At 48.3% G+C, this 20,295-nt stretch overlaps 1 protein-coding gene across 2 annotated transcripts in view; it reads left to right on the top strand.

Moving 5' to 3' along the window:
• PIK3CD (phosphatidylinositol-4,5-bisphosphate 3-kinase catalytic subunit delta) overlaps positions 1-20,295 on the top strand; it is a 628,820-nt gene that overhangs the window by 335,168 nt on the left and 273,357 nt on the right. For both annotated transcript variants that reach the window (XM_078642291.1, XM_078642292.1), the window contains exon 15: positions 11,068-11,211. In XM_078642291.1, coding sequence (XP_078498417.1) covers positions 11,068-11,211 — 144 coding nt within the window. The remainder of the gene's footprint in view (positions 1-11,067; positions 11,212-20,295) is intronic.

Genomic DNA, 20,295 nt, shown 5'->3' with positions numbered 1-20,295 from the left:
GCTCTGACATACCCCACCAAGAGTTGGTTGTCCACCCAAAATTCTTTCGTGTGGTCAAGGTAGAACGACAACGCTCGTTTTGTGTCCGGTCAGTGAAATTCCTCCTCTTCCTTAATCGTATGTGGCGTATCATAAAAAGTAGGCAGAGTGATGGACTGGCCAACATGAAAGAGAGTGATGTCTTTTCGCACAAAGGAAGCTCTAGTTCGTAGACCCAGCTTGTCTGGGTATATGTTCAGGTATGGAGGCTTAAGTGATAAAGTCTGAAGCCCCTGACCCTCCAGACAGATGTTGTTGCCACCAGGAAGGTCATTTTTGGGTCTCGCTGGCAATGCATCCGCAAGGATGCATGTGTCCAGCTGGAGACGTATAGCGATTAGTCTGGGGGGAAGGAGGACAAGAGGGTGTACGAGCTTTTTCTCCTGGATTCGTGTGCGCGCACGTCGCGTCCCGCGCCGTACACATGCGCGCGCAGACAGACACTCGCTCACACACACACCCCCTCCCCCACAGTCACACACACGCACTCCAAGACACATACACACACATGCACGCACGCACACACACATACACAGCCCGCCCCCCCCACGCACGCGCACGCGCACACACATTCTTCCCCCCCCACCCCCCCGCAGCTCAGCAACCCACTCACCGGCTTCCTTCGTGCGGCGGCTCTCCTCAGCTGCAGGGCCCGGCAGCAGGACTCTTCTTCCCTCCTTCGGCACCGGGGCGCAGGGTAGGCTCCTGCCTGCTCCGGTGCTCCAAACAATCGCGGCTCTTCCGTGGAAGGCGGGGTAGGCTCCCGCCCTCCTACTTCCTGTTTCCGGTTGTCGCGCCGGCCTGCCTGACTTCCTGGTCGCAGGCCGGCAGAGTGACGAGGATGTTTGATTTGCGGTATTTATTTATTTATTTATTTATGCATTTTTATATAGCGCGGACTTTACCCGAAGGCGGTATTTATTTATTTATGTATTTATGCATTTTTATATAGCGCGGACTTTACCCGAAGGCGGTATTTATTTATTTATGTATTTATGCATTTTTATATAGCGCAGACTTTACCCGAAGGCGTCAGAGCGCTTCACATTAGGAACAGAAATGAAACATAATGAGAAACATTACAAAAGAACAGGTTGCAAAAACATACGTTACTTACATAAGGTAATAGAACAAGCGTTACATGGGCAAGGTGGCACTTGTGCAAGTATCAAAGGCAAAGACATGTGAGAGGTAGCAGCCGTGTGTTGCAAGGGCAGAGTGGTGTGTGCATGTTACAAAAGGGCACCGAACACCAGTACATGGAAAATACTGCAAAAAGGCAGACCCTCCAATCACAGGCATACACTGGGAAGGCACTTCCATGGTCATGGAAAGTAGAAATTATCAGTAGTGGGAAGTCTTCCTCACAAATAGCAAGAGGACGTGAATTACTTTTGGAGGTGTCTCTGGAGGAGGAGAACTTTGAGGTCCCTTTTGAAGGCCTGGGAGGAGGCGGTGGTCCGGAGCTTTTTTTGTCCTCTCGCGGTTTGTAAATACAAAACATATTGCATTACAAATGCTATAGGTATCACATTTGCGAAAGTTATAACTATTGGCATTGTAAATGACGAAGCTATTAATTTAGCTATTTAAAAAAAAAAGAAACATAAATAAAAACTTTGCCATTTACAATACCAATAGCTCAAACTTTCCTAATGCGAGACCTATTGCATTGCAAATGCTTGTTTTGGTAAGAGTCCTGAGAGGACAGTTGTGCAAGGGCTCAAAGGGGCCGCACATCAGGAACGTCAGGACGGGACTAAGGTCCGACTGTGGCATGATAAAGGGAGAAGGAGGATAAATATGTTGCAAACTTTTCAAGAAGCTATGTACAAAAGGGGATTTGAAGAGGGATGACTGGTTAGGCAACCACAGAAAGGCTCAGATAGCTGAAAGGTGCCCAGAGCAAAGTCCTGTTAGGCAAGGGAAAGAATAAAGAGAAGAACCTGAGAAAGGGGAGCAGAAAGAGGGGTCAACCTGTTTCTCTGGACACAATGCCACAAACTTGCCCTAACGGTAAGCATATACCATTTTGGTGGAGGGATGACTGGCTGCCAGAATAACATCACAGACTTCGGGCAGAGGTCGAAGGCTGTCAACTGTCACCACTAAATCTCAATACAAGAAGGCAGAGTGTTGACGGGTTTGGATGGAAAATCCTCACCTGCTGCTGTAACAGAAGATCCTCCTGAAAGGGCTGCCTGATCAGAGGGCCGACGGCCATGCTCATCAGCTCAGGATTCCAGACTCTCTGACGCCAGTCTGGGGCCACAAGGATGACTAGGGCCTGGTCATTCCTGATCTTCTTGGGAACTCTGAGCAGGAGTGGTATGGGCGAAAAGACGTATAGGAGGCCTGATATTTACTTGACACGAAAAGCATCTAAGCGAGAGCTGCCTTGGAAACTCTAGCGCACAGAACTGTTGACATTGTGCATCTTGGCAGTGGCAAACAGATCTAACCAAGGCTTTCCCCACTGCTGCAAGAAACCTTGTACCACCTCAGAATGCAGACGCCATTTGTGATCCACTAGGCTGAGTTCATCCGCCTTGGTGTTCAGAAAGACCGTCGGGTTTTGAGCCACCAGGAAAATGATGTGACGTTCTAGCCATGTCCAAAGACGCAGGGCCAGTTGACAAAGGATACATGAACCCACCCCGCCCTGTTTGTTGTAGTACTACATGGCGGTGGTGTTGTCCATGAAACCTGCCCTAGTTTTCCTTTGACGGAGGGTAGAAAGGCATTTAATCCCATATGAATTGCCCAGAGCTCTAGAGGGTTGATGCAGAGTCTGGATTTTGCAGGAGACAGGAGGCCTTTGATCACCACTTGTCCCAGATGGCTGCCCCATCGCAGGAGTGACACATCTGTCACTACTGTCAGATCTAGTTGTGGAAGGGAGAGGGGTTTGCTGCTGACCCAATCGTGGTTTGTTAACCTCCACTGCAGATCTTGTGCAGTTCTCTCCGATATCTGGATCATGTCGGCGAGATTTACCTGATGCTGGCCCAGTGGAACTTTGAGTCCCACTGTAGATCTGCATACGCCAGTGGGCAGGTGTCACCAGCAGGATGCAGGAGGTGATGAATCCCAGCAGCTTCAGAGTCCGCGAAATCCAGGATAAAGGCTGAACATCGGTATCATAGCCTGAATATCCTGGGCTCTCTGTTCAGGATGATAAGCACAAACTGCTTCTGTACTGGGGTGAAATGTATGACATTGTACTGCATTCTGTCCATCAATTGTTCTTTTTGCATTTGTCACCCGAATGGGACGGGTATGCCCAGACATGGGTCCCGTGCTCTCCGTGCCTCTGGAGTCAAGCTATCCTGACTGATGAGGGCTGAAAGTCCGAAACCGGTTCTTGGATGCTTGTTTCCAGTCCAGGGAGGACCTGGCCTGGCAGTTTGGGCTGGACTGTTGTATTGTATTGTATGTGATATTTATAAAGCGTGGCTATCACCCTACGAGTATCTTGGCGCTATAGTACGTGAATCATCAGTCAGTGGAAGATGCCAAAAAGAGTTTCAGAGAGAAGATCCCTCCTAACTGTCAGATTTTAGAGAACAGCCACGTTTTAACCGTTTTCCTAAACTGCAGAAGGTCTTGAAACTGCCTGATTTCCAAAGGAAGGCTGTTCCAAAGTTTGCCAGCGGCAGAGCTGAACGCCCTGCCTCCTGATTTGGCTTTGCGAATTTTCGGAGCTCTCACCAGACAGGCTGTGGAGGAACGGAGACACCTTAATGGACTATTACCATTGGGCGCAGGGTCAAGACTTATTTGCATATGGCTGGGTACAAACTGGAATGGCATGGCGAGCAAAAAAACGATGGATTTAGGCCCAGATCTCTGTACTGGGGTGAATGTATGACATTGTTCTGCATTCGGTCCATCAATTGTTCTTTTTGCATTTGTCACCCTGAGTGAGAAGGGTATACCCAGACGTGGGTCCCGTGCTCTCCATCCCACTGGAGTCAAGCTATCCTGGCTGATGAGGGCTGAAAGCCCGAAACCGGTCCTAGGATGCTTGTTTCCAGTCCAGGGAGGACCTGGCCTGGCAGTTCGGGCTGGACTGTTCCCATTGGGGCAGGGTCAAGACTGATTTGCATATGGCTGGGTCCAAACTGAAATGGCATGGTGAGCAAAAAAACGATGGTTTAGGCCCAGATCTCTGTACTGGGGTGAATGTATGACATTGTTCTGCATTCTGTCCATCAATTGTTCTTTTTGTCATGTCCAGAACAGCCTAGATAAAAGGAAGCATCTGAGAAGGGAGTAAAGTATGACTTCGGTACTTTGATAGTGAACCCCAGCGAAAGTAGGAAGTTTGCCGTGGTCTGCAGTTGGGTGACGACAGCTTGGGGCGAGTCCACCTTCAACAGCCAGCCATAGAGGTAGGGGAAGACTGTCACCCCATGATCTCCACAGGTGAGCTGCAACCACCACTATCACCTTGGTGAACACCCGAGGTGCCCTGGTGAGGAAAAAATGGAGTAGAGGGAACTGAAAGTGCTCGTGGCCCACCGTTAACTCCAGGTAATTCCTGTGGGCAGGAAGGACGGGAATGTGGAAATATGTGTCCTGCAAGTCCAACGTCCTGATCCAGTCTCCCCGGTCCAGGGCACACAAGACTTGAACGAGTTTAAGAATTTTGAACCTCTTCTTCTTGAGAAAGAAATGGAGAGGGTGCAGTTCTAGGAGAGGGCAAAGGCATCCGTCCTTCTGGGACGTCAGAAAGTAGCAAGGAATAGCAACCGCAACCTACTTCTGGCGCCTGCACTCTCTCTCTATGGCCTCTTTGTCAAAAAGAGCTGTCACTTCCTGATGGAGTAGAGAAAGATGGTCCTCTGTCAGCCTGGCACAAGCAGGTGGCATGAGTGCAGGGGTAATCTCGAAGGAGATGGAGTAGCCCTTCCGGACAATCTGCAGAACTCATTGGTCCGAGGTGATAGCCTGCCAGTGGTGCAAGTGATGGCACATTGGGTGCCCAAAGGGGCAGACTTTAAGGGCTTGGGGGATGTGGTTGCCGGGGACGTGGTGGAATGGCCCGACCGCTGGCTGCCCGACCCGTAAGGTCTTACGGTCCTGTGTCCTCGACCATGCAGAGCCTGTGAAGCTTGTACATCACTGTGGTTGGGCAGGTACAGATGCGACTGGAAGCCCATTCATGGCCACACAAGGAGAAAAAGGGGATTGGGGGTAACCGGGGGCCATGGTAAGCCGCTAGGACCTGGCCATAGCCCTGCTGTCTTTAAAGTGCTGAATTTGCCTGGTCTTTGAAGAAACTGGAGCCATCAAAGGAATTTCCATAAGTGAAGCTTGGACATCCCCAAAAAAGCCAGTCGTCCTCAACCAGACGTGGCAACCATTCTGTCTAGTGAGGCAGTAGTGTCCAGTCCACATCGGATAGTGAACTTAGCTGCATCCCTCCCATCATCAACCGCCTGTGAGACCATTAGCAGCACCTACGCAAGGTCTCCAACAAATCTTGGGATTAGCAGCCCAAAAGTCATGTGGTGTTCATGGACCACAATGCCAGGCTGGTGGAAGAAAACATCTTTTTGCCTATGTTGTCCAGCCCCTTGGATTCCCGATCTGGTGGTGCGGTTGAGAATGCACCAGGATTTACTTGGAGAGTGTAGGCTTGGACCACCAGGCTCTCTGATGTAGAGTGTTGCGTGAGGAAGGTTGGGTCCCCTGGGGTAAGGCGGGCGGTGGCAGCAGGCAATAATCCTGTTAATTGCTGTCCTTAACTTTCCTTTATTATACTTGAGCCAAGTCTCAAGCAGGATATCAGTAAGAGCTTCATTAAACAGGAAAAGCGGTTCAGGAGGGGACCATCCTAGTTAAAACACTTCTTTCAAGACGTTCGTCTTGACTGCCACCAAGGGAAAGCTAAGGTGCAAGACCTCTGCTGCCCTCCTCAGTTCTTTTGCAAATGACGCTTCGCCCTCCATAGCCACGGTAGGGGTAGAAAGCATGCCATTATCTGGAGAGGTATGCAATCCACTGGTGTCCAAGAAATCCTCACACCAGTCCATGTTAGAGTCATAATGCAGGTTTTCTTTGGGGTCCAATCCCTGAGCCCTAGCCCATAAGAATAGGGCTGAGGCTCTGGCCTGGAAGGGATGGGTCCAGTCAGTTCTGGAGTTTGCATTGGGCGATGCCCATCCAGCACCGTCTCAGAGTTGGGGATCAGAATGGGGACTACACTGAGAGCTTCGGAATTAGGACCAGAGGTCAAGGTGGAACGACTGCCACTTGTCCAAATTCATCTTTGGATCCAAGGGATCTGACTGGCCCTGGAGTCTCTGGTGAGGATCCAGTAGAACTGCCCGAAGGCACACCAAAGGGTACAGGCTACCAAAATATGAAGTGCATAGCCTCATAACATTCTCTTAGTTAGGTAGTACTATTAATTAGTTACAGACGCTATAATGACATGTTTTGTCTGATTAATTTCCTGCTGGCTTGGAAAATAGAGTTAAGGATAAGATTCCTATTTCTATTTCAAAATCTTCTCATATTCCTTAAGGTGTGGAACCCTTCTTTATTTCAAACACCTTACTGAGTGGAGAGGAGCTTTAGCGGCCTACGATACCCAAGAAGCAAAATGTAGACCACAATTCTGACTCTTGAAACTCGTCCCTATACCAGAGATTTACTTTCTTGTATAAGAAAGGCCACAAATATTCTCAACTTGTGCCTGCCTACAAAACCAATCTTCTGTCCTGTTTTCAAGATCAGATCCATCTGCTATGCTACAGTCTTTCTTCAGTATAAAACTCTCTTTAGTGGAACCTTACTCTGAAGAGTCAACATCAAAATCTTAACAGTTTACATACAAAACACTCATGGATGAACCTGATACTGGTATTGGACAACTAACTAGCTAATCTGCAGTGGTTAATGCAGCCTTAGGGCAAGGCACAAATCTGATGCCTCATTAACCTTGATGCTGGATAAACAGGCAACGCCGCAGTAGAATCGGGCAATAACTTCTTACTGCCTTTCACTCAGACCAATAGATACAGCCTTGGTTATTGCAACCTTCAATTTATAGACTTCTGAGCTTTTAGTGAAGTTTGAATTTGCAATTACTCATGCTGCATTCCTTGTGATTATGATACTGCTAATATAGACAGCAGTCGTCCGTCTGAAAATTATTCTTAGTCCCATTCCAACGGGAGCAGTGCACCCCAAACTGCCAGGCAAGGATCCCTCCATAAGGGAACACAAGGTACACCACACTGGTTTCTACCTACTTGGGCCTTATCAGGAGGGGGCAGCTTGATTTCAGTTTGACGTGAGAACGGGACCTAAGCATGGGCCGGCCATTCACACATTGGGCCTTCTCACTTAAAAAAACGAACAAGAGATGAGTGAAATGCTTGCATTCATTTCAGTTTGGTAATTCATCGTAACACATTGCAGTTAATTGTTTTGCTCACTGTGCCACCACAGGCAGGTACCTCCTTCTCCAGTGAACAAAATTGTACTGCCATAATTATGATGATCATACCAAGGCCTCGCCACGGACGAGATTAGTAGATCTACTGCCCATTTCAGGAATCAGTGACGGCCTATTCTGCACACATCCTGTTTCCACAAAATGCAAATTTCCTGGGCAACTAAACTCTTTAAAATGACATTGACTGCTTTGAAAAAACTTTTAATAAAATATGCACTAAAGCCTTCTCTGTTTAACATTCTGGCTTCGTGTTTTAAAGCATCTTTTTATTTGTATATCTCATCAAAAAACGGATGTAACAGAACAAAGGTGTGCACCATTCATAATTTTGCATAGTTTAATTAAGTTACAATGGTGGTACCCCCATAGACGATTCACTCAACGTACCTCCTCCACAGGTTATTCCTCTCTTGAAATCATTCAAGATCAGTGTACCTAATCCACGGCATCCAAACGTTCTTGAGCTTGTTCATACACCCTCCTTGTTCATACACCCTCTGATCTCATACATTCCTCTTTTTTTTTAGAATACAACAGTCTCTATCCATTAATCACTTTTTCCTCTTTTCCAAGAGCCAAGTATCCTTCCATTGGGCAGTTTTGTCCCATTTGGGTATTATCACTCCTAATAGTTGTAAGACCATGGTATGCCTTGATATCTTTATGAAAGGGGGTGGTGATGGATGGAGCATCTGAACCAATCAAACACTCACACCCAGTCAACAGATCTGGCTTTAATCCATCACCGTTCTTTAGCCCACTCTGCCACCCCAGTTCAGACATGGCCATATGCAAATCAGCCTGACCCTGTGCCTCATGGGAACAGTCCAGCCCGAACTGCCAAGCCATGCCTTCCCTGGACCGGAAACAAGCTTCCTAGGGCCGGTTTCTGGCATTTCAGCCGTCTTCAGCCAGGCTTGCTTGAATCCAGTGGCAAAGTGAGCAAGGGACTCACGTCTGAGCATACCCTACCAACTTATGGCAAACAAAGCGGTACAAAAGGGGGGGGTGATGGACGGAGCATCTGGATTCAAGCAAGCCTGGCTGAAGACGGCTGAAATGCCAGAAACCGGTCCTAGGATGCTTGTTTCCGGTCCAGGGAAGGAATGGCTTGGCAGTTCGGGCTGGACTGTTCCCATGAGGCACAGGGTCAGACTGATTTGCATATGGCCATGTCTGAACTGGGGTGGCAGAGTGGGCTAAAGAACGGTGATGGATTAAACCCAGATCTTTTGGCTGGGTGTGAGTGTTTGATTGGTTCAGATGCTCCGTCCATCACCACCCCCTTTTGTACCGCTTTGATATCTTTATGACCCCAATGATTCTTAGTGCAATTTTGACTTTCAATTCCTGTTAGGTTGAAACATGGTTTTAAATCACTCGTATAACTGTTACTTGACAGCCATTTCAGTTCTACTAAATAATCTGCCACCTCTGAAGTCTTTGCTTTCAGAACTGATGCAGTGAAGCCTTATTTTGATTAACCTGTTCTTCATCTCACCATCTGGGATCCATCTCCAAAGTCTTATTTGAATCTTGTGCTGGCCTAGCTTATGTGTAAACCATTTCGTGGGCTGATTTCTCATATGAAGAGCCTTACATTGTCCTCACCAAAGATATTGTGGTTCCTCATATAGGAACTAGTACAACAAAGACCTATAACTTGTAGGCAAATAGAAAATCTTCTTTTTGTGGACATAACAATTGTTGCATTGTCTTTACAAAAAGTACTCCCCTCTTATTAGTTGTAGAGGTAGTTGGTATGTCCCAAAGTTATGCCTGCTTTTAACACTCGCTTGTTCCCTTAAGAAGTAAAATTCCTCATATAGGGCCAGATGTACAACCATTCACTTTAGCGAGTCGCAATTTACGACTCGCAATTTGCGACTCTTTAAAGTGAATGTATAACAGTGCCTCAAACACCAGTGCGATCCCAGTGGGGTCATAAATTGCATAACTCATCAGTATTCATGAGGCAAGCGCAATTTGCGACCTCATTGGGAATGGCTAGCACTCACGGGGATAGTGGCCTGCTGGGATCAGCAGGCCACCATGTCTGTGACTACTTTTTAAATAGAGTTGTTTTTTTTTTTAATGTAGCCGGTTTTCTTTAAAGGAAAATGGGCTGCATTTAAAAAAAATAAATGTTTTTTTTCAGTTTCATTTTTAAGGGCAGGCAGTGGTCACTGGGACCACTGCCTGCTCTGACCACTGCCTGCTCTTACAAAATATTTTCGCACACACTCACAAAGGCGAAGGGATCCCCTGGGGACCCCTTCCCATTTGCAAGTCGTTTCCTACCTACTTGAAGGTCGCAAAACAATAGTGCATGGCATTGAGACTCGCTATTAGGAAGGAACGCCCCTTCCTAATGGTGAGAGTTGCATACGCTATTTTGCAAGTCAGTGACTCGCAAATTAGCATTTGTACATGCCTGGACCGTTTTTTGCTGTCGAGAACGGGCCGATCTCCCGTTTGCCACCGCAAAAATGGGTTGTACATTTGGCCCATAGTTCCTTCCTTGGTTCTTGAGTCCCCACTAGTGATTATGCTTTCTATTTTGCAGTCTCTAATGCATGATTTTGTGATGGAGGAACACTATAAAATGTAGTTGCTCTCCGGAACTCTGATATTCAGCCTGGAAAGCATAAAGCCCTTTAGGGTTTATGAAGATGTGTGTATAACCTATGGTGTTCCTTCACTAAGCACACAACTTCTAAAGCCTCTATGGCAAGATGCTTAAAATCTCTTGCATTTCAAAATATTACAAAATTATATTGGCTCCTCAGAGAATTGTGTGCATTCTATCTGAACAAATTCAGCATTGGTGGCATCCTTTAGACATGTCCCCTTGGTGGGTATTTGTAATATGGCAGTGTGTACCACTGTACACACATTTGCACAGATTTCTCTCTGAATGCCTCTTCCATTTAAGCTGCAGATTTCATTCAGAAAATTCAGTGCAGATTTTGGCTTAAAGTTTGACCAGGGGCATACTTTCTCCTTGTGTTAAAGTCTGTGAAAAATCATGTTCTGAACAAGTTGGGATAGATAAAGAGCACCACTACATAATACCGAAAAATTACATCCTTATGATTCCGAAACTCCAATTCCTTACTGTCCCCAACCTCCCCTGCAGCATGTGCTATGTTAAAAGCTGGCATTATATAAAACATGTTGTAACTGAGTGTTGTAATAGTTGACAAAATGGCCGAAGGAGCCCGGGTGCAAGGACATCGAGAACAAGCAGGTCTCACTGACATGGAGGAATGCTTGTACATGGATAGCTCCAAACCTTTAAAGTTAGAGCATTCTTTTTAAATAAGCATTTTCTTGTTCTTCCTGCTGACCATATATACAAAGGAGGAAAAGAACGGACTAAGTACTACAGTCCAAAGAAGGCCCTTTTAATTTTTCTGTCATCTTTCTGGTCTCTCTTTTTTGGTTACTCTCATCCAAACACATCGCTCCAACCCCTTTTCCTAGTCTTTGGTTTCACCCTTCTATCATAGATGTTCTGTCTGACTCACTCATTCATTACCCTCACCTCTCTGCAGTGATGAAGACCTCTGCCAGTATCTTCTGCAGCTTGTACAAGTGCTCAAGTACGAATCCTACCTGGACTGCGATTTGACCAGGTTCCTGCTCCAGAGGGCTTTCGGCAATCGGAAAATCGGGCATTTCCTCTTCTGGCACCTCAGGTAAGGTCATATACTGTGAACCGGAAACCGCAAGAGAATTTCAGAGGGCTAGAGTTATGTGCGAAGAGCGATCAAGAACAGAATGCTAACAGCAAACCTCATGTGCTGGTGGTAAATCCTCACAGCAAAACATGTGTTACAGGAGCAAAGTGCATGTCACTCATTGTAGCAACCACGAGAGACTCTCCTTGAGGTGAAAATATATTTGCAGAGGAGAAAAGCAGGATAATTATTCATAACAGTAAAACCTCTGTTGAAGTTGCAAATGACAAGGGGCCTAATGGAGAGCAAACGGAAAATGACTCTTGAAACAAAATCGTGTTCAAGGATTGAACTAGCTAGAGTATTTTGCATGGCAACCTTGTTTGCATGAAGCTAACTGGAAAGTGAATCTAAAACACAATCCTTCTGCATAGGGGAAAAACAAAATAGCAAAGTGAATTATTACTTATGACATGTATGCAGAGATAAAACAAGGATCTTAGTCTTTGGAAAAAGTATGAAAATGAATCCAAATAACAAACATTGTGTGGAGGAAGAAAACAGAAGTGAACCATCACAAATATTAGAAACTACAATAGCTGCTCATGTGTGGTATGATATGAAGTATATTTGTACAGCACAAGTAGTGCCTGGAGGCATCTAGGCGCAACACACACTGAGAGAAAGGTACCAGGAAGGCAATGAAATTGGAACAAGCTCTGGTACTGAATAAAGAGCCGGGTTTTGAGTGCTTTCCTAAACACCATAAAATCTAAGGCAGGTCTTAGGTGAGAGGCAGGGAGTTCCACAGTTTGGAGGTTGCGGAGACAAAGCTCCTGCTACCCCAAAGCTCTAGCCAGTACCTGGAGACCTCAACAAGGTTGGCAGAAAAGGATCAAAGCTGTCTTTGGGGAATGTACCAGGAAAACCTGTGTTTAAAGTACTCCGGACCCACCCCATGTAGAGCCCTAAAAGCAATGCAAAGGGCTTTAACATTGATCCATGACTGCATAGGTAACCAGTAAAGATGAGCAAGCGATAGCCTAGTGGACTGCAACCTTGGAATTTTCAACAATCGGGCAGCCGCATTTTACTGAACCTGGAGTCTGGCCAAGAGCCCCTTCTTCAGACCAACAAAGAGGGTGTTGCAGCAGTGTCCCCCCTGCACATGACGTTTAAGGCTGGGGTGGGTAGATTACCCAGTTCATGGGGCCACCAACTGCGTGTCCAGAAGGAGTCCTTAGATCCGAAGAGCAAAACTGGTCTTTCTCGAGTTAAGCCTCAGACAGTTTTGAAGCATCCATTTGCTGATCTGTTGCATGCACTGGTAAAACCTGGATGCGGTGTCCTGAGAGTTGCTTGATACAGAGGCAATAATCTGGGTGTCATCCGTGTATGACACCATGGCAGACCCAAAGGATTTAATGAGTTGTGCCAGAGGGGTGACGTAAAGTTTAAAAAGAGAAAGGCTAAGGGAGGAGCCCTGAGGCACCACACAAGGGAGCTGGAAAGGAGCGGAAACAACGTTGCCAATTTCCAATACTTACTCTTGATCAGTTAGAAAAGATTTGGTAAGAGATGAAGCAGAACCACCGACCCCTAGATCCTGAAGTCGGCTGATCAGCCTACGGTGGTCGACAGTGTTTGATGCCGCTGAGAGAACCAGCAGGATCAGTGCAGCATTACCACCTCTATCCACTGTACCTCTGATTTCCTCAGGGGGAGAAACTTGCAGACTTCTGAGTGTGAGCTCTCTTTGAGCGAGGTCCTTCCTGCTGGGGCTGCTCTCTTTCACCGCCAGACCTCGCGGAACCCGCTCCGCGGGTCCCGCTTCGCCCGTGTGTTTGGGCGCACCGCTCTGACTGGGATTGGCTGTCATTCCAGATTTTGTGAGCTGGAACTGCGGAGACCAGGGCTGCGAGCGCCAGGTGAGGGACAGGGACTCCATTGCCCAGGAGTCCCTGCGCTGACATCATCACCTGCACCTGGACGCTCTCCCTGGCTGCCCCGCCTTTCGAGCACCGTTGAAAGTGCCTGCCTGCTCCTGGTCCTTGGGGAGAAACTTGCAGACTTCCGAGTGTGAGCTCTCTTTGAGCGAGGTCCTTCCTGCTGGGGCTGCTCTCTTTCACCGCCAGACCTCGCGAACCCGCTCCGCGGGTCCCGCTTCGCCCGTGTGTTTGGGCGCACCGCTCTGACTGGGATTGGCTGTCATTCCGGATTTTGTGAGCTGGAACTGCGGAGACCAGGGCTGCGAGCGCCAGGTGAGGGACAGGGACTCCATTGCCCAGGAGTCCCTGCGCTGACATCATCACCTGCACCTGGACGCTCTCGCTGGTTGCCCCGCCTTTCGAGCACCGTTGAAAGTGCCTGCTTGCTCCTGGCCCTTGGGGAGAAACTTGCAGACTTCCGAGTGTGAGCTCTCTTTGAGCGAGGTCCTTCCTGCTGGGGCTGCTCTCTTACACCGCCAGACCTCGCGGAACCCGCTCCGCGGGTCCCGCTTCGCCCGTGTGTTTGGGCGCACCGCTCTGACTGGGATTGGCTGTCATTCCGGATTTTGTGAGCTGGAACTGCGGAGACCAGGGCTGCGAGCGCCAGGTGAGGGACAGGGACTCCATTGCCCAGGAGTCCCTGCGCTGACATCATCACCTGCACCTGGACGCTCTCCCTGGTTGCCCTGCCTTTCGAGCACCGTTGAAAGTGCCTGCCTGCTCCTGGTCCTTGGGGAGAAACTTGCAGACTTCCGAGTGTGAGCTCTCTTTGAGCGAGGTCCTTCCTGCTGGGGCTGCTCTCTTTCACCGCCAGACCTCGCGGAACCCGCTCCGCGGGTCCCGCTTCGCCCGTGTGTTTGGGCGCACCGCTCTGACTGGGATTGACTGTCATTCCAGATTTTGTGAGCTGGAACTGCGGAGACCAGGGCTGCGAGCGCCAGGTGAGGGACTGGGACTCCATTGCCCAGGAGTCCCTGCGCTGACATCATCACCTGCACCTGGACCCTCTCCCTGGTTGCCCCGCCTCTCGAACACCTCCCTCCCTCATTAGAAGTAGCATCTCCCGCTGCGCGGGAGCGCGCGGGAGGGCGCCGGGAGAAGCCCGGGACAAGGGCGGGACCATCTGTGGCCGTCAGGGGCTGAAGGAGGCTGGGCTGGGCTCACTCTCTTTCGCCCGCATCTTCTGATATTAGCCGACCAAGGAATAGATCACGAACATGCCCTCACCTGCACTATGTGAAACTCCTGTAAGGGCGGGGGGGGCCACACCGCGACTCTCGACAACTATTTTAAATCCGCCAAGGGAGAAGGGGGTAAAGATAGTTCTTTAGAGAAGCGCAGGGCAGAGCGCCGCCGCTCCATTGAAATCATGAAAAGTAGACCCCTTAGCGAGATAATTCCCTATTCCATCTCCCAAGAGGAAGGTACCCCCAAAGACAGCCAGGATCCATTAATTCAAGATGGTGTCCCCCTACTGTTAAGGGATAGTATTACCACGCAGGGTACATTGTGTGACGAGTTTACGGAGGTTATTCCATCTCTAAACCCTACTAACATGGCTGTTAACCTGGTTACCCAAACCCCCCCTCTAAATAAAACCAAGAAAAATAAACCTAAGCACATTGTTGTGGCGGAACTCCATGGCCCCCCACCTAACAAGCGCAGAAGACAGATGAGGAAGGGACAGAGGAAAACTAAAATTTCCCACTTAGATTTTGGTAAAAAACACAAGCCCGCACTTACCCCTGTTAGGGTTAGAGACAATGTGAGCACCACTATTCCTATTAAGGATACAAGTGCTATCGCTGCTGCCACTAGAAGTGATCCAGGGGCTAATCTACCTAATGAAGCTCCCTCTCTTACATCTTTAGGGAGTATAGAATTTCTACTCCGCTCACTACTGCAGCCCATTAGTGAAAGCCTGAAAAAAGTAGAGATCAGGCTTACCATCCTAGAGGCAACTCTAACTACCCTGAACACCTCGGTCAGTAAGCAGACTAGAACTATTGGGCCCAATCCATCCACAGGAACTTTGCCTAATAAACAAAATCTCCCTTCCAATATAGGAGACTTACAGGGCACCAATGCGGGAGCCCCACAGGGTGTAACCACTGCCCCTCCCTTGCAGTCACTTATGGCTATTCCAGTCCCGACCCCACGAGGTATCCCTAATATCATGCCTCCTCAGTCAATAGACCCGGCCCTCCCCAATTTAGAGCCAGGCATAAATCTTGGGTTTCCTTCCATTGCTAGTATTCCCTCTCCCCCTCTTGGCCAACCCGCTCAAAGATCGCGGAGACCAGATCTGCCACCGGAAGCCAATACTCTTATGGTGGTTCTAGCGGGTGCCCCCTCTCTACAAAGGGGTGAAAACGAAGACTTCCAATCCCTCAAGAAGAAAGTCATTAAATGGCTCAATTGGAACAGACCCCTACCACCACATTTTAATAATGAGATTATTATGGTTAGAAGGGTGCCATGGCTGGGGAAGACGAGGAAAACAATTATGGGGGACTGTATAATGGTGACCTTCAGGGACCCTGGTACTGTTTTACACATCTGCGCTGGCTCAAATAGATCATTGGATTCCACCATACAGCCCTTGCCAGTCTCCTTCTTTTTTCCACCAACCCGCATGTATGATGACCGGCTACAAGGAAACTGGACAAGGGTGGAACGGAGACCAAGATACAAAGAATATGTCCGACGTCCAAACTACCAGCCACCTGAAACACCCTATTTACACTTCAACCGCTTCAACTGCCTGAGTGGGCTTGACGGGGTTGATTGACTGTCCACCAATAACTTTGCGTTCTTGGCCAATGGTTCCTGTAGTCTCCCTGAGTCATCTGAAACCGCAGTGGACAATGTTCCCGATGTAATAACTGGTGCAACACCTGGAACTGTCACCTCCCACCCTCCTATCCCGACAACTCCAACCATTGAACATCTGAGACTAATTTGGTGGAATGTGGCTGGTTTAGCTAACAAGTTGGCTGCTCAAGATTGGGAAACTTATATTGAGACTGGGGATGTTTGCATGTTCCAGGAGACTTGGGCAAGGGAAGAATATGGACACCGAGGTTATCAGTCATTTTTTATCCCGGCCAGGTGGGAGGGCAAAGGACGCCCATCAGGCGGGCTCACAACCTGGGTGGCATTCCACCTAGGCTGTGAGGCTACACGGTTACCGGCCCCTTCCAACGACATCCTTGTGGTCCTTCTGTCCTGGCCAAACCAAGCGAAACTTGCCCTAATAAATATTTACTCTAGGCCAGTTGGAATTGCCAGGGAATCGTCCACCATAGATGAACTTTCGGATTATCTATCTGAACTACCTAGAGATCTACCCTATGTAGTGGGAGGGGACTTAAATTCCCATTTCGAGCCATTGCCAGGCCTACTAGAGGGTTTCCCAATGGAAGAAGAGGTTAGGTGGTCAGTGCCCTCGGTAGAAGCTCCTCCCCCGAGGGCATGGACTCCTGTAGCATTGCAGATCACAGCCCTCACCCTAAGGTTTTGGAATTAGAGCCTGTAATGGGCGTATTAGATCTGACATACCAAGCAGAACCACATATAATAGAGTGGGAAGGGAATCTCGCTTGGATTATGTCCTGGTACAGATAGCGAACTGGCCAGCTATCCGGGACTTTAGGGTTATGGAAAGGCTAGACAGTGATCATAATGCCCTCGAACTTGACCTCATCCACCCCGGCCGTCGAACCTCTGCAACGTCTGGGGAGGGGACTAAACCTGAACTTCTACTGGAAAACAACAGGAGAAGAATCAGGTGGGAACAACTGGCCTCAAGTGAGGAGAAACTCCGGAGGCTTTATGCAGGGATAATCCCCATTCTGGAATCTGTGGGAGACTTGGCTACAGAGGTGGGTAACAAAGACTCACAGGTCAAACTATATCAGGCCCACGAGGACCTTGTAAAGGCTGCGGCTCCCGTCCTCTTTAGTAACGTGCAGAATTTGAGGAGGGGGCAGTCATATAAATCCTCATGGTATAACACAGCCTGCAGAAGGGCAAAGGGGGAACTCCTTAAAGCAATCAAGGAGGGTTTAAGCAGGGAACAGCTAAGAGAACACAGATGGGCATATAAAAAAACTCATTGCCCACTCAAAAATTGAATGGGAAGAGGATCAATGGGAAGAGCTCACTAAGTCCCTAGCGACAAAAGATCACCGAATGTTTTGGAGAATAGTGAGCGGGGGGTCAGGGAATCTCCATTCGGCAATTGAGCCAAACATTGCACCAGAGGTGTGGCAGGCACATTTTGAATCTCTCTATAGCTCTGAACCGGGAGAATCCACCATTGACACCGGTGCTGGTTGGCCTGACTATAAGGGAGATCCAATAACACTGGGCGAGGTTAGGGATGCAATAGCAGGATTAACCTCGGGGAAGGCGCCAGGGTTGGACGGCCTACCCGGGGACCTGTTTAAGCAGGAGCCCAATGTTTGGGCACCCTACCTTGCCGTGCTGTTTAATGGAGTTCTCAACGGCATGGAAATCCCTAGTACTTGGCTGGGGGCGGAGGTGGTCCCTATTTTCAAAAAGGGCTTGCCACTTCTCCCAGCCAACTACAGACCAATCAGTCTAATCGATGTGGCACAGAAGCTGTTTGGTAGGGTATTGTTGAACCGGCTCCAAGATTGGGCAGAAGAGTCGGGCGTCCTCAGCCCGTACCAGGCGGGATTCAGGAAGGGAGTTTCCACAGTGGACCAGGTTTTCCGATTGAATATTATCTACTGGAGGGCAGCGATATTCGAGGGCGGCAGCCTATACACAATTTTTGTGGATCTGCAGGCCGCTCTCGATCTGGTGCCCAGAGGGAAATTGTGGAGCGTCTTGGCTGAGATGGGCGTCCCCCCGGACATCCTGATAATCTTGCAGAGATTACATGATAAAAACTATGCTCGAGTGAGGTGTGGGAGGTCCGGGGCTCTGACGGATAGATTCCCCGTTGACCGAGGGGTTAGATAGGGTTGCGTGCTGGCACCGACCCTGTTCTGCCTCTTTGTCAACGGGGTGATTGCCCACCTAAATGCCACTGAATACACTGACGCCCCCAAATTGAACGGCAGTAGGGTGCCTGCAATCATGTTTGCAGACGACACCCTGCTACTGTCCAAAACCCCAATGGCGATACAGAGGATCCTCGATTCGTTCGTGGCCTTTTGCACCGATAGGGGCTTAGAAATTAACGCGGCCAAAACTAAGTTTATGGTTCTGAACCCAAGCCATAAATTGCGGCCAAATCCGCGATTGGGAGCCTTGCGGCTCGAGAGAGTTTCCACCTTCGATTACCTCGGTGTAACTCTTAATGAAACTATGTCTTGGGGATCACACCAGAGCAGGGCCAATCTAAAACTGATACAGACTACAGGGGGCATCGCGCGGATGTTGAATGGCTCCACATACCGACCACTGGGGTCGCTCATCCAGATCTATAAGGTGCAGGCCAGGGGTGCTACTATGTATGGAGCGGAATTGTGGGGACACACATCTTGTCGCAGTCTGTCCTTAACAGAGAATAAATTCATCAGACAGATAGTTGCACTTCCGCCTAGCACCCCGCTCCTCCCTCTGAGGCTAGATCTGGGGTTGCGTCCCATAGCTGAAGAATTAGGCTTGAGACCCATAGCCTTCTGGCGAAGGCTGTGGAGTAGCGATGAACTTCTTGCCTATAGGGCGGAACTAATGGAGCTATTGACCCACCCGAAAGTGCTAATGATCCCCTGGATAAAATATATCCGAAACTCCTGTATGGTATTGGGGTTCCCCGACCTTTGGTCTAACCCCGCCAATGCCTCATTAAATATCTCAAAAAGAACTTTGGCCACCGCCTATCATGAACAAAAATTAGCTACGGCCATAGATAGCCAGTGTGAAGGGTCACTAACTTTTGTTTTCACGCAGAGCAAGGACTCGTATAGGCAGGAGTGGGTCCTAGATGCCATCTCCCCCGTACTGGCCAGGAAGCTGTTCCTCCAATGGAGATATGGCACATTGCCCCTACGATCTTTTACTAGCTCCTGGTCATCACCCCCCTCCACCAAACAGCCGCGGAGGAAAACGATTTACACGTGGTCCTGTTCTGCCCAGCTTACAAGGCAGCGAGGAAACATTGGCTCCTACCATTAATCAGAAATCTGGGTTGTAGGGAGTATCTCCCAATGTATAGAATTTTAAAAACTGATGCCTCTAGTTTAACTGTGTTTGTATTAGCAAAATTCCTCACCAATGTCTGGCACACTCGTACCCGTATTTTGAAGATGCAGGCTCCCTCGTAATTCTAAGGTTTACAGTGTTTTTATGTAGTTTTATGAGTTTGTAACTTCGCGGTTTTACACTGTGATTGATTATGTATGTCGATTTTATAGAGATTTATATGTTTTATGGTATATCTTTGATGGCCAATGGCCGAAATAAAGATTGAATGATGATGATTTCCTCAGTTGCATTCATGAGTGCCAGCTCAGTACTATGCTCGGACCTGAAGCCATACTGGGAATCACTAAGCAAATGATTTTTCTTGACAAAGGATTGACAGTTTTTTTCAATAATCTTGGCATGTAAAGTCAAACAGATGATAGGCCGATACCAGTGTTAGAGGTGTCCAAGTTTGCTTTCTATAAGAGGGGTAAAATGGAAGCTTTTTTCCAAAGGATTGGGAAAACCCCCTGTCTGAAAAATAAGATTGAATACCTCGGACAGGTGGGAACCTATGATTTCGTGGACGAGACTGATGGTGTTAGTAGGGCAAGAGTCAGTAGAGGAGCCAGATATAGTTTTCATGGGGATTTTGACCACCTGCTCCGTGGTGGGAGGAAAAGAGTAGTTAATATGGGCGGTCTGGCTAGGAGGAGAGTTAGAAGGGTGCCACTGACTCGTCCCATTTAGGATGCAAGGGGTGTAGGCTGAGCTACAATTTTCTCATTAACTGAGAAGGCATTATAGATATCATGCACTTTCTGTTGGAAAAAAAGAGGCTGGAATATTGCAGAAAGTTTGATCAATAGCTGCATTCTATTTCTCAGGGGGTTTAGAGAGTTTTTGTAAGGTGGCAAAAAGTTCTTTAGGGCAGTTGCTCGCATTGTTTATT

Source organism: Lissotriton helveticus, chromosome 5_1 (genome assembly GCF_964261635.1).
Source record: "Lissotriton helveticus chromosome 5_1, aLisHel1.1, whole genome shotgun sequence".
In the NCBI taxonomy this organism is placed as follows: domain Eukaryota; kingdom Metazoa; phylum Chordata; class Amphibia; order Caudata; family Salamandridae; genus Lissotriton; species Lissotriton helveticus.
Note: the sequence above shows the minus strand (reverse complement) of the source record. Positions and strands in the feature narration are given on the sequence as shown.